Source organism: Diplotaxodon limnothrissa, linkage group LG23, assembly GCF_057381915.1.
Source record: "Diplotaxodon limnothrissa isolate DT_005_m linkage group LG23, D_limnothrissa_male_GT1.1, whole genome shotgun sequence".
In the NCBI taxonomy this organism is placed as follows: Eukaryota; Metazoa; Chordata; class Actinopteri; order Cichliformes; family Cichlidae; genus Diplotaxodon; species Diplotaxodon limnothrissa.
The window spans coordinates 7836466-7848613 of NC_140617.1; the positions used below are offsets into that span (position 1 = coordinate 7836466).

General features: G+C 39.4%; 2 protein-coding genes across 2 annotated transcripts; one reads left to right on the plus strand and one right to left on the minus strand.

Moving 5' to 3' along the window:
* Positions 1–1231: 1231 nt before the first annotated feature.
* Positions 1232–7444, minus strand: slc35d1a (solute carrier family 35 member D1a). The gene is made up of 12 exons (XM_085347271.1): positions 7295–7444; positions 6953–6986; positions 6763–6849; positions 6050–6117; positions 5867–5938; positions 5680–5748; positions 5349–5451; positions 4604–4696; positions 3990–4057; positions 3689–3767; positions 3523–3605; positions 1232–2534 (listed from the first exon to the last, which is right to left on the minus strand). The coding sequence occupies exons 1-12, from the start codon at positions 7402–7404 to the stop codon at positions 2429–2431; spliced, it is 972 nt and encodes a 323-aa protein (XP_085203397.1). The 5' UTR covers positions 7405–7444; the 3' UTR covers positions 1232–2428.
* A 3275-nt stretch (positions 7445–10719) lies between these two features.
* aqp12 (aquaporin 12) lies at positions 10720–11944 on the plus strand. The gene is made up of 3 exons (XM_085348021.1): positions 10720–11397; positions 11565–11681; positions 11760–11944. Exons 1-3 carry the CDS (start codon positions 10803–10805, stop codon positions 11918–11920), a joined length of 873 nt encoding a protein of 290 aa, XP_085204147.1. The 5' UTR covers positions 10720–10802; the 3' UTR covers positions 11921–11944.
* The last annotated feature ends 204 nt before the right edge of the window (positions 11945–12148 follow it).

Below are 12148 nucleotides of genomic sequence, written 5' to 3' on the forward strand. Positions count from 1 at the left end.
CAGACTTCTTGTAGTTTGCCAATGTAACAGTGAATATACTTATTAAAAAGTAATTCATAACAGCTCAGCTGCTGTGTTAGATCGTTTTTCTCCTCTTGGCCTTTTATATCCGTGAGAGAATATATCCTTAATGCCTGCTTCTGTGCTTCATGCACTAGATTGAAGTATGACTGAAACGACTTTGAAATTACTGACTCTGGGAGTCTTTGCATATTTGGATTGAGCAGCACTGGTTTACAGACTTGTACCAACCACATGCTTCCATAGAGTGCCAACTCATACTTCTGTACTGTCTGGTCATTAAGAGGAGTTAATAGTGGGATTTGTGAGGGCTTTGATGGTAACTGGAAAAACAAAATCTTGCTGGCAAATTAGAAAATAATTAAGGTAGAAGCCCTTTTGTTAAGCTTAGTGCGTACTAAACTCTACATTTATGCCTTTAAAATGCTAAATCGTTCCTGAGGAAAACAGTGTTTTAGAGTAGATCTCAGTGCACATTATCTAGTATAAAACTTTAAAAGTGAGCCAACAGCATTTTATTAAAGGTGTTGCAGAAGGGGGCGCCATCATGCTACTGTAGTTTGTGAAGAGCTGGAAACGTAATATTTAAACAGTCAGTTATAGAGCCGCGCTGAATTTACTTGGAGTGAGCATCAACGTTTTTAAACTTGTTTTTGATAGTTTCTGTGAAACTAGAAAATGTTTTTACTTTAGAAACACAAAATCTGGCTAAACAGGGAATGCTAATGATGCAGATGTTAAAAAACATCAGTTTGGCTAACATTTTTATGGTGTGTCATAAAAAGGCACACAGCTAAGAGTCTCTGGTTGGAGCTGAACTAGAGAAGCTGGACTTAGCCTTGGAGGATAACTTATCAACCTGTGAGGTAAACTGGCAGATATTTAGTCTTTTCATCCTGCATTGCTGTAATCAATGTGGCACTTTCCCCACCAGGGAGTAACAAAGTCTGAAAAGTACAAAGACTGTAAAGTAACTCATCATAACTTTGAACATTTACTCAGCATAAATGCTATCTTACCACGCAATCCTACAAAACACTCAAGTGTGTACTCTGAACATTCTGTTAGATGCTGGAATGACATTACAGCAATGCAAACAACCACTGCATTAAGTTAAGAGTTTTTAATGTAAAAAATACATTGTGTTCCAGCTACAAGATCATGGGTACTGTGTTTGAGATGTGATCAGCATCTACAATTCACTAGCCACTCCACCTACAAATTAATAAGTCTAAAAAAAAAAAGTAATAAATATAAACTGATGATATTTATGTTTTGTTTTTTTTAAAAGCAGACACTTGTACCTGATAATTGAAAAAAGAAGGGGAAAAAAAGAGTTCCTCTCATAGTACTTAAAAAAACAACAACAACAATAAAAACCCTGAAACAAATTTCAGGAACATACATTAATCTCAATGACTGTAACAGGAGGCGTGGCTGTTAGTCACTCTTCTGCAGATGCTACCTCAGTTAAAAGTGCGATCACATTTTGTCAAAAAACACAAACGAATGATCCCCTTGTACAAATAACAAACCATATATACTGTTTGTTAATTCTGCATAAAGAGAACCAGTTACAGCTTTAAGAGTCCACAACAAACTTTCTCTAATACTGAAGGAGCAAAATGTAAACTGTCATCTCAAATTATCACCCCAAAAAAGAAGGCGATACTATTTAAAGCCACAATCCTTGATGAGAACTGATGGCCTGCTGCCCATCCGCTTTGGTTGTTTTGAAGGATGAGGTCCGGTCAGTGTCGTTACGTGTGTCTTTAACAAGCGTGTGACAGTGTTTGCGCAAAAAATAAAATAAAGTATGGAGACAAAGAGTTAAACGGAAAATGACAGTGTCAGTGCATCTCACTGTGCTCAGAAAGGCATCTATAGTTACATTCCTTGTAAACAGCAAAACTGAAAGGCAAGAACAAGGATTGTGCCTTTTTAAATAACTTCCTTAATATTCCCATTGACTCATAAGTACACACCAATGTGTAAAACCAGCTGATCGCGCCTGTGTTCCATAATCTCAACATTTAACTTTAAATGTTCTGTCTAAATATCAAATGTTTGTATAAATATTTTTCACCTAATGTTCCCTTATTCTCAAAGCTCACAAGAACAGTATCAAAATACAACATAAAAAAAACAACAACAAAGAAGCTTATCTAAAAATCAACCTACAAACACTTGGGAGGGTTTCGTCACCATGGTAGCAGCAGAGAGGCATGGCAATGGTACTGCTCCATTTCCACAAAAATACACTGCGGAAGTGTCTGAAACACTGTTCCCACCAATCCCATGCCTTTACTGCCAAAATACTCCATAAATTACACTTTTACTAAAAAATAGAGTTTTTTTTGTTCATCAGCATAAGAATAAAAAAAACAAAAAAACAATCCAGTGTCTGTCATACAACCACCTTGCCCTTGATATCCAGCTTGGTGTTTTCATTTGCTTTGCTGGACTGTTCCTCTGTAAGAGTGATGTACGAGTACACCAGGCTGCCAGCAATACTGCAACAAAATTGAGAGAGGTGACATGAAAATGTTGTATCAAAACAACATGCTACAGCACATCAAAGTTGTAGAACTAGAAATAAGATCCAGCTGACACATCTGAATTCCCGCAGGGCTGGAATACAATATTATCTGTGTTAACAGAAACTTTTTATTTTCCCACCAGAAGAACAGATGCTGAGAACAGTTTGTATTTAAACTGAGAAACAAGAATTATCATGCTAGTGCTCATCATGCTATATTTAATCAGACTGTTTCATTTCTGATTCTGTATCAGATTTTTCATACTTCAACAGAAGTAACATTTTGTGCACCACTGCCCAATCTGCATAAAACTGAACCCCTACAGCCCCTCCTGTAGGTGGTGGGATCACAGGAGGGCAGACTTGTAACTACTTCAGGCTAAGTCTGTTCAGGCCCCTGTGGGCCATTCCCAGTTCCATGGTGGGACCCTGGAAACCAAGTCCCAGGCAGGATAAGCTGGTCCATTGATCTTTTGGCTCATATTGGTTTTCTGAACCACTCCAAGTTTCCTTTAGGAGACCCAACCAGGGGAAGATTGCCATTCACAACATAGTTTCTGGGATATTTGGAAAACACAAACCCCTCTGCCACATTAAGGTGGCAATTCACAGAGGGGCAGTGGCCCAATCCTCAGTTTCTAGGACTAGCTAGCAATACATGGACTGTAATTTCTCTGGTGACGCTTGTGGTGTATGGGGTTGAGATACTGATTACATATAGTTGGGATCTGTAACCAGTTTCTTACAGAAGAGCTGGACTTTGTTCCACTTTGGAAGTGTCCCAGATCAGATAGCGAGCAGGGGTGGATATACTTGCATTCTACTACTACCAGAGAATATGCTCCAACTACACGGGTCCTGAGTTCTCACTCCCCTAGGGGAAGGTCTATGCCAGGGTATCAGAGAGGAGGGGGTGACATTATTTAACCCTCAGATTCAGGAGAAACATGAGATCTGTTTACCTTATGTTCAAACCTAAGAAGTTAGTCCATGAGAAAATGTAGTCTCCACTGAGTACCATTCCAATGTATGTCACCAGGACATTCTGTAAAAATGGAGAAAACATTAACAAACCTGAGCATTTTGCATTGTTTTGTATTCAACAGTTCCCTCAAGCACGCAGCTCACCTTAATACAACCCACGATAGTAGTTGTTAATGCTGAGTTGTACTGTGTACACAGCACAGTAGAATACATCAGAATAAACCTAGGAAAAATAAATAAGTAATCATGTTGTAAATCACTCAACGTTTATTGGAGCCTGAAATTGGATTTCAAAATGTTAATGCAACATTGTAGACAAGCTGCAAGACAGAACTGAGACTGCAATACCGATCTAAGAGCAAATCACAGAAATTTGCCATCATCCAGATGTTGCACTGATAGTGAATTCACGCATGCCACATTTAATCTCAAGCCTGTAACTTACCCCATGACACACGACAGGGTGAACTGGGTGAGGAACAATGCATCCGACCAGCCCTCATATTCCACTGCCTGAAAGGAGAAGCAGAGTATGGGAAACACAAACTGACAACTAACAAATACATTAAACATTATATTTGTGTCAGCATTAAAAGCAAAGAAAAAAACGATTGAAACACGTTTGATTAGTAAAGTAAAATATTACATTAGTGGTTTTTGATGTGTAATGTCACGCATTCACTTAAAGAAAGTGAGCAGCCTAAAAACTGAGGCGTTTTAGTTTATATCCATGGTGGTTGCTCAGTCAAGGGAAGTACTTGATGCTGCTGTAATAACTCTGCTAGGTGCATAATAGCATCTTTGTGCCTTTCTGGCTGCTGGGCCCCAGCTGGGCAACCCAGAATGTCTGCCAACACTGACCAAATGAAAAGACAGCTCATATTTACGGCACACACCCATGCTTAGACATATGTTCGCTCACTTAAATGCAGAATTAAACCAAGCAATAACCGGTCGGTACTGAAATCATAACAGCTCTGGTAAAAAAAAAAAAAGCATTAATTTAACAAATATAGTGTTAAAGTAGTAGAAGTAGAATAATAAATGCTAACTCCTCACCTTCTGCATATCTCCAGTCACATGAGCCAACAGCAGAGTGGGAATTATCATAAATAATGCATTGTAGTACAATAATCCATATTTCCCCAACTCCTGAAAAAATGAAAAGGGTAGAGAAGCAGGTGGGAAGGGAGCAACAGGAAAACACAAGTAATATGCAGAGCCAGAACAGAGTGCTATTCACAGGTCTTTCAGTGCATTCCTCACTAAGTAGCATACAGATGTCATGCATGGCACCACCTAAGACTTCTTGTGTATGCTCTGTTTCACATGGCTTCATCGGCTTCACCCCCTCACTCATACACACCCCTCTCGTAGTTGGAGCTCAGTCCTAGGAGATGGCGCTCCATAGGCGTCATACACTAAATTTGGATCGGCCCTTGCAGAAACGTGAGAACTGAGTAGTTCAGTTTGCCCTTGTGACATTAAATATGACTTGAACGAGCTTAAACAAGACATTTCGGAGTCAGTCCAAACAGATCTGAAGACTAATCTAAAAAAAAAATGTTTAGTTAAGCACAATGATATTTTACCAAAACAATGAATCACAAATATTTTCTCTTAATCTAATCAAATTAGTGGGAGTAAAAAGAACTGACTCAATGTATTTCCACACGCCAAGTTCTTTTGAGCAAGATACTGAAGGACAGTTCGAGTTCTCTACATTCACACGTAATCAGCTCAATGCCAAATACAGCTCCCACCCAACAATGGTCACTATTCATCAGATGCTGCCATCACATACCTTTGCGTCTAATTTTTGCTTTACATAGGCTCCGTTGGCTGCAGTCAGGATGTCGTTCAGGAGAATGAACATGTAGCCTTGCAGGTCAAATGATAAGTCAGCACTAGGATCAGAAAGAAGAAAAGGCAATCGAAAGTGTCAAGAAAATAAATAATGTGTTCAGTTGGCTAACATTTAAGCTGTAGTTAAGCTGCATTTAGGCAGGGCTCCTTTACAACTTCCTTGAAGATAATGGCAACTAAACTTGGACCTATATCCCGACAAAGCACCTCTTTGTAGTGAAGGTAAATCTTGGTTAACAGCCAGCACACCTGGATTTAGTAGAACTTACCTCGCGGCTATAAATGCCCCAAGGATCATTGTAAACACTGTCAGCTGAACTGGTCTGGAGAATTTCTTCCTGCCACAAATTAAATACAGTAAAGAAATTCAATATGACCACTTAGAACTGGAACCGAACAAAAAAAGGACCAGTAAATGGCGAAGAAAAGTAGGTTATCTGTTGTGTGGGATCTTACTTGAGCAGAAATCCCTCGGCCAGCATAGTGAATAAGATCGAGAACCTCCTGAGGACTGTAAACATGGGCAGACTGGTGCACCAGGGCGTAAACGGTGACAGAAAATCCATTAAACGAAAAACATCAACATTAATAGCCAAATAGTTTTTAACTGTGTGAATTTTTACAAAATGTGGAGCTTACTTTAGCCTTTTGGTTCCAAATAAACCAGTGATTTGATTTCCCACATACAGGAGAGGTAGAGGAAATGTCTAGGGAAAAAAAAGGAAAAAAAGGATAGGGAGGTTTTGTTAAGTAGGAACAGCTCCAGCATGGTTAAATGAATTTTCTGATGGACAGGCAGCGATCACCATAAACCTGACCTATTCCAGTTTCTGGGGGGGGGGGGGGGGGCAATGCCATTTTTCAAAGGGTGAAGAAAAAAATAAAGGCTAATATATCTAATGCATATAGAGTATGCTAGTTTTCAGCAATATATTTCAAAATCTAGTTAGACACAGCTTGACTTAATGCATAAATGCTTTGAGGTTACAAGCCACTTACTCTATGTGTACAGTGCTTAATGTGTCACACAATTTGGGGTTCAATATTTAGCCCAAAAACATTTATACCTTTCCAATTAAAAGATAATAACTCTGTATACTTTCTAAACCACAGTCACTTCAGGTACTGCAGACACTGCTAAACTATTTCTAATGAATCTGTTTTCTTTTTTTTAATATATGTCAATACTGATATGCTATTAATGGGAAAATAGTTGCTTATATTGGCCAAATTATACATGTTAGGCCTCTGCATTTGATATTTGGACTGTTTATTAAGAGATGAACAGACTGCATATGGACCTCTGGAAACTAGTAATAAATGACTGGTACTCTTCATTTAGAATATCTCACCTTGCGAGGTATGGTCTCATCGCAGTCTGGGAAGCTGATCACCCTTGCAGCCTTGCCCACCCACAGCACAATCACGGTGGCTAACATCTGCACAGAGATTCATGAAGAAATCAGTGTCGATACCTGCCTGGTTTTAAGGTGTGGTGTCAGCTTGGTTAACGTAAAAGAAGAAGTTACACGTATCACGTACTTGTCCTATTCCGACACATATCGACGACGGGAACCTGAAAAAGTAGATGAAACTCCAGTAAATTTTAATGCTTTAGAAGTTCAGCACACTGTAGTTAGTAAGCTAACCTCGTACTTAACACTCAAGGGTTAAAATGTTGCCTAACACAGGCAACAGAAAGAGAGGCTCCCTGCAGTGTGAACCACAAGATTACCATCACTGGATAAAAGTTGCCGTTAGGCTAATCAGCACCGTGGTGTTGCCTGCTCTGCTCAGCCTGCACAACTTCCACAAGCTAGGTTAGCTAGCATGGAAACAGCTTATCGACCGTAACCGTTACAGGCGTTACCGCTATGCCGTTACCTGTAGTTAGTGAGGACACTCTTGTTCACCACGACGATCAGGAACGAGCTGAGACCGTAAAACCCGGCGGCAAACAGCTTCACGACCAGCGTCGGAGGTTTGTCCGCCATCCCCGACAAGTTCTCATTCCTCTCTGAGAGTCGGCTCTTCCCCTGCCCATCACTTCTTCACTGTAGGCTCACCCACCTACACACACACACACACACACGTTTCACAACTTCCGCCCCAAGTCTGAGCATCACATTACGCGCAACAAATTTAACCACGAAATTTAACCATGAAATGAACGAGTTTTTTTGTTTTTGTTTGTTTGTTTGTTTGTACAAATCTAGCACTGCGAATGAAATCACCAGCCAGGCTTAGCTTATTTTTTGCATTCTACTTTCTTTTGACATGGAGCATTAAACTTAAAGCAAGAATCGGACGGATATTTGATCTTTCCTGCAGCTTTATTATCCCCCCAGCTTTCACAAACACATCTGATTTACAGGCAGGTCGGCACTTCCCGGTTTTTAACCTGACATGTGATGCGATTAGTCCAATCACAAATTAGAAGGTTTTTGTTGTTGTTCTTTATTACATGTAATTGGGGGTTAGGCGAGATAAGTTATTTATTCACCACATTTCAAACACCACAGCTAGTCAAGATAAATTCAAAATCCAAGATAAAAGATAATAACGGCAATAACAATAAAAACAACAAAAATTAAAACAAGGGCGATGGCATAGCTACACTGTTAGTTAAAAGCAACCGTGAATCTAAAGCTGTGCTCTTTACAAAATAGCTAGGGTTGGAGACGATGTGACCGCAATGGGTAGCTGGTTCCAAAATGCCCAAATGCAATAGATATTTATTGAAAATGTTTATGGTGGCAACTACGAAGGCTATAACTAGGCATTGCCTCCTACAGGGCAATGGGTTGTTTGGAAGAATTATAATAAAAATACATTTAAAAAACAGAAATGTACATATGTGAACTGCTAGGTAACCAGATCTTGCAGACCTTGAGATCTACTAGGTTTGTATACATTAAACACTATAGATTTATATTTAGGGCCAAAATCATTCAAAGATGTATAAACAATCTGTAATATTTTAAATTTAATTCTGTATTTTACTGGAAGCCAATGCAGGGAGACGACAATTGGAGTGATATGGGAGGCCAAGGAAAAGATCATTGCAACAGTCTACAGAAAAACAGGCATGAATGAGCTTCTCCAGATAAAAATATCCCAGTTTAGCCAAATTACTAAGATCCCAAAAGGCTGATTTAGTTACAGCACAAATATAGTTAGTGAAACTAAAGCCCTCTTTTATTGTTGCACCAAGATTTTTCACACAAGTTTTAGATTTGTGGTTTTACATATACAGATATAAAGTTATAAGTAACCCATGCAATTAATTGCATGAATCGTATTTCACACTATGATCACATGCAGCAGCAGTATAAAATGTATCTCCAAAAGTTGATTCTGTACATCTGGACGTAGCGTTTTCAGTGGGAGAAACATTTCGTCACTCATCCAAGTGACTTCTTCAGTTTCTGGTGACTACAGGTTTCCCCGGTCTTCTAAACAGTACATTTGCATAATGACTGTTGTTGATCAACAGTCATGAGAATTTGCATATAATCATGATGAAGGAACTGACCTCCCAGCCCATTGTTCCTTCAGTGGGCTGTTTTCAGTCATTAAACACAGCACATGACAGGAACAAGTATGTTCTGGAGACAACAGAGCTCTGAGGGTCCCCTGTGCCGAAATATGCTCACCTCACCTACTTCCAAGGTGCACGTTCAGAGGTTAAAGCTACAGCAACATGTGTAGGAAATGTCATAACTTTATTGTTTGACTAACATATTTTCAGCTTATTGCCTTCATCATGATGAAGTAATAAGCTGAAATTTGTCAGACAACAATAACTTGTTGATCCTTGGAGAAAAGGAATAGGTTGTCAAGATGGGCCTTTGTTGATGGGGGTTTACTTTTCTTCCTTGGGCTATTCCTGATTAGTTTGCAGGAGCATTGAGGCCACGGCTATTGGGACGATTAAAAAACGTGATGCTTTTATCCCAAACATAAATGGATATTAAAAGTCTTCTGGATAATGAGTTTGGTTAGCTAGAGTTCACACAGATTTACACAAAACTGGTGAAGGTGAATTTGATTCAAAGCAGATAATTTTTGTTTTCTTTCAGTCTAGTTTTAAGAAAAAATGCCTGGCTGTAATATCTCATTAATTGTTGGATGGATTGTCTTGAATTGTGTTTTATATTTTTGACTCTTGTTAAAGATTATTAACAGTTTTCTGTCACTTTAATTAACAGGTTGTATTTTAAACCTAATTTTCTTTCCTATATTTTGAGGGTTGTAGATTATAAAGGCTTGAAATAAAGCATTAACGCACACGAGGGAAATGTTAAGATATGTGCAGATAAGATTAAGAGTTTTATTGCTGCCTCATATCTGTCCTATGATCAGGAATGTCTTGAACTTCTGTCCTTTGCCATTTATATCTGCTATGTATGTGGTAGAGTTCTTGTAGCATTACTCGTCATCATGTTGCCGTCTTAGGACATACATACTACATTTATTTATATATGTATAGACATATAAAAAGTGTGTGTATGTGCACCCCCATGGGCTAAGGTGTAACCACCAGGTGCTCTTTCCATCTGATGTTTTCTTTTCCATAGGGGTCATATGAATGGCTCCTACAGCTGAGGTGGTTGGACGATCTGATTTCCTCGTGTCAGCATTGTTCCCACATCATCATAATTAATGTTGTTCCAGGTTCAACATTGCAGGTGGTTAGGCATCTAATCAGGATGCCTCCTGGGCGAGGTGTTCTAGGCATGTCCAAACGGAAGGACGCCCCAGGGTACACCCTTGCCACAGAGAGATTACATCTCTTGGCTGGCCTGGGAACACCTCAGTATTCACCAAGGTGAGATGGAGGAGGTAGCTGGGGAGATGAAATCTGGGTTTTATGGTAACCTGCTTGCAAAAATGTATTTTCTGTGCAATAGCTCACAGTAGCTTGAGTCCCTCAGGGGAAAAGGTCTACACTGATTCAGTGTTAAAAATTATAACTATCTCCAATACATGCTTCAATTTACTATACAGACTCCAAGCTGTATAATCCTCATATATTAATTTTATCTAAAAATAAAAAAACAAAAACAAGAAACCCCCCAAGACTTTCAGTATCAAGAAATTCACAGTATATTTATTTCTTCTAGACAGAGTGGGGAGTCATTTTAACCTGAGCTTTTACAAAATGATGATAATAAATGATCACTGAATAAAGGCCAGCTTCGTGACCTTACCTTGAAAAAGCCCTTGTGTATTTTGGCAGGTGGTTGCGGGATAAAAACCCTGACGTGTCTCTGATAAGAATTGTGTCTGTGCATGTGCCACGTTGTCAAACAGCGAGTACAGTGGTAAATTCAGCCCCTCACTAATTTCATTTTCTTCAAAACACAGAAGGGGACATCTCGCATGAGCCATGTCTGGACTGAATGCGTCTCTCGGATACTTTGTGGCTGCTGTGACTTTTGTAGTCTCAGTTCGATTTCTCCTTAAAAAACGGCCACGGTTCAGCTTCATCTCAGAGTTTACATCTTCTTTTATGCTGGTGGCATGTTGGCTGGAGGTGCAGACCATCGCGGAGGTGGGCGAGTGGGCCGGGGGTTTGGGCCCTGATGTGACTTTAACCATACTGTTTGTGGTATTGCTCACACACGGTATAATCTGTGGTGATGCATCAGGGAATCCCAGCCTGGCTGTGCAGAAATTCATGAAGCTTGAGGCCACCACCGTAACCACACTGCTTGATGTTGCTGCCCAGTTTATTGGGGCTCACCTAGGCCTTCTTGCAGCCAAATACTACTGGAGCCTGGAGCTGACAGACATGCACATGATCAAAAACCTGATGATCAGTGAGTGCAGCACATCTCTGCTGGTTTCTGTGCTTCAGGGATTTTTTACCGAGTTTGCCTGTGCCCTCGTCTTGCACATCATCCACTTAAACCTATGCCACCGATCTGCTCTGATCCGAGTGCCGCTGATTGCTGTCCTCCTAACATTCCTGTCCCATTCAGGTAAGCCTGGGAATAACTGGCTTTCCTTTTCCTTTCCTTTTATTTAAACGTCTTACCTTCTGCTTTTTGGGATCCATTATTTGCATTTTTTTTTTTTACTTTGAAAGTTCAGAGGACTTAAAGCTGGAAATTTAACGAAAACTGTATTTTCCTATTCTTTTCTTCAGCCAAAGGTTATACCTCAGCTTACATGAATCCATCACTGGCATATGGACTCACCTTCCACTGTTCTGGATTTACCTTTGCAGAGTATGCAGTGGTTTACTGGCTGGGCTCTCTCACAGGTAAACTGATTAAATGTGCATGTCCTTTCAGGTCTTAAAAAATTAACACAATACATAAAATAAACATTTGATTTCTAGGTATGACTTTGGCTGTTCTCCTGTACAAGGGCCATATTCCCAGAATCTTTGCCAAGAATCTGCTATACTCCCAGAAGACACGTTTCAGAGTGCCCAAGACAGACAAAGCAGAAATGCAAATCTTTACTTACCAGTGCTCAGCTGTAAAGAGACGTTTTTAATTTAACAATTTATCAAAAATAAAGAAAGAAAGAAAATCTTCAAATTTTGTCCTGTTTCTTTTTTAATCATGACATAAGTTTTTATTTGAAAAAAACAAAAACAAAAAAAAACAATTTACAAGATACATATGAAAAAAAAATTAGCAATGTTAGAGTGTTAGCATAAAAAACAAAACAACCCCCCCCCCCCCCCTTTGTAATCAGAAAAGTAAAAAAACAAACAAACAA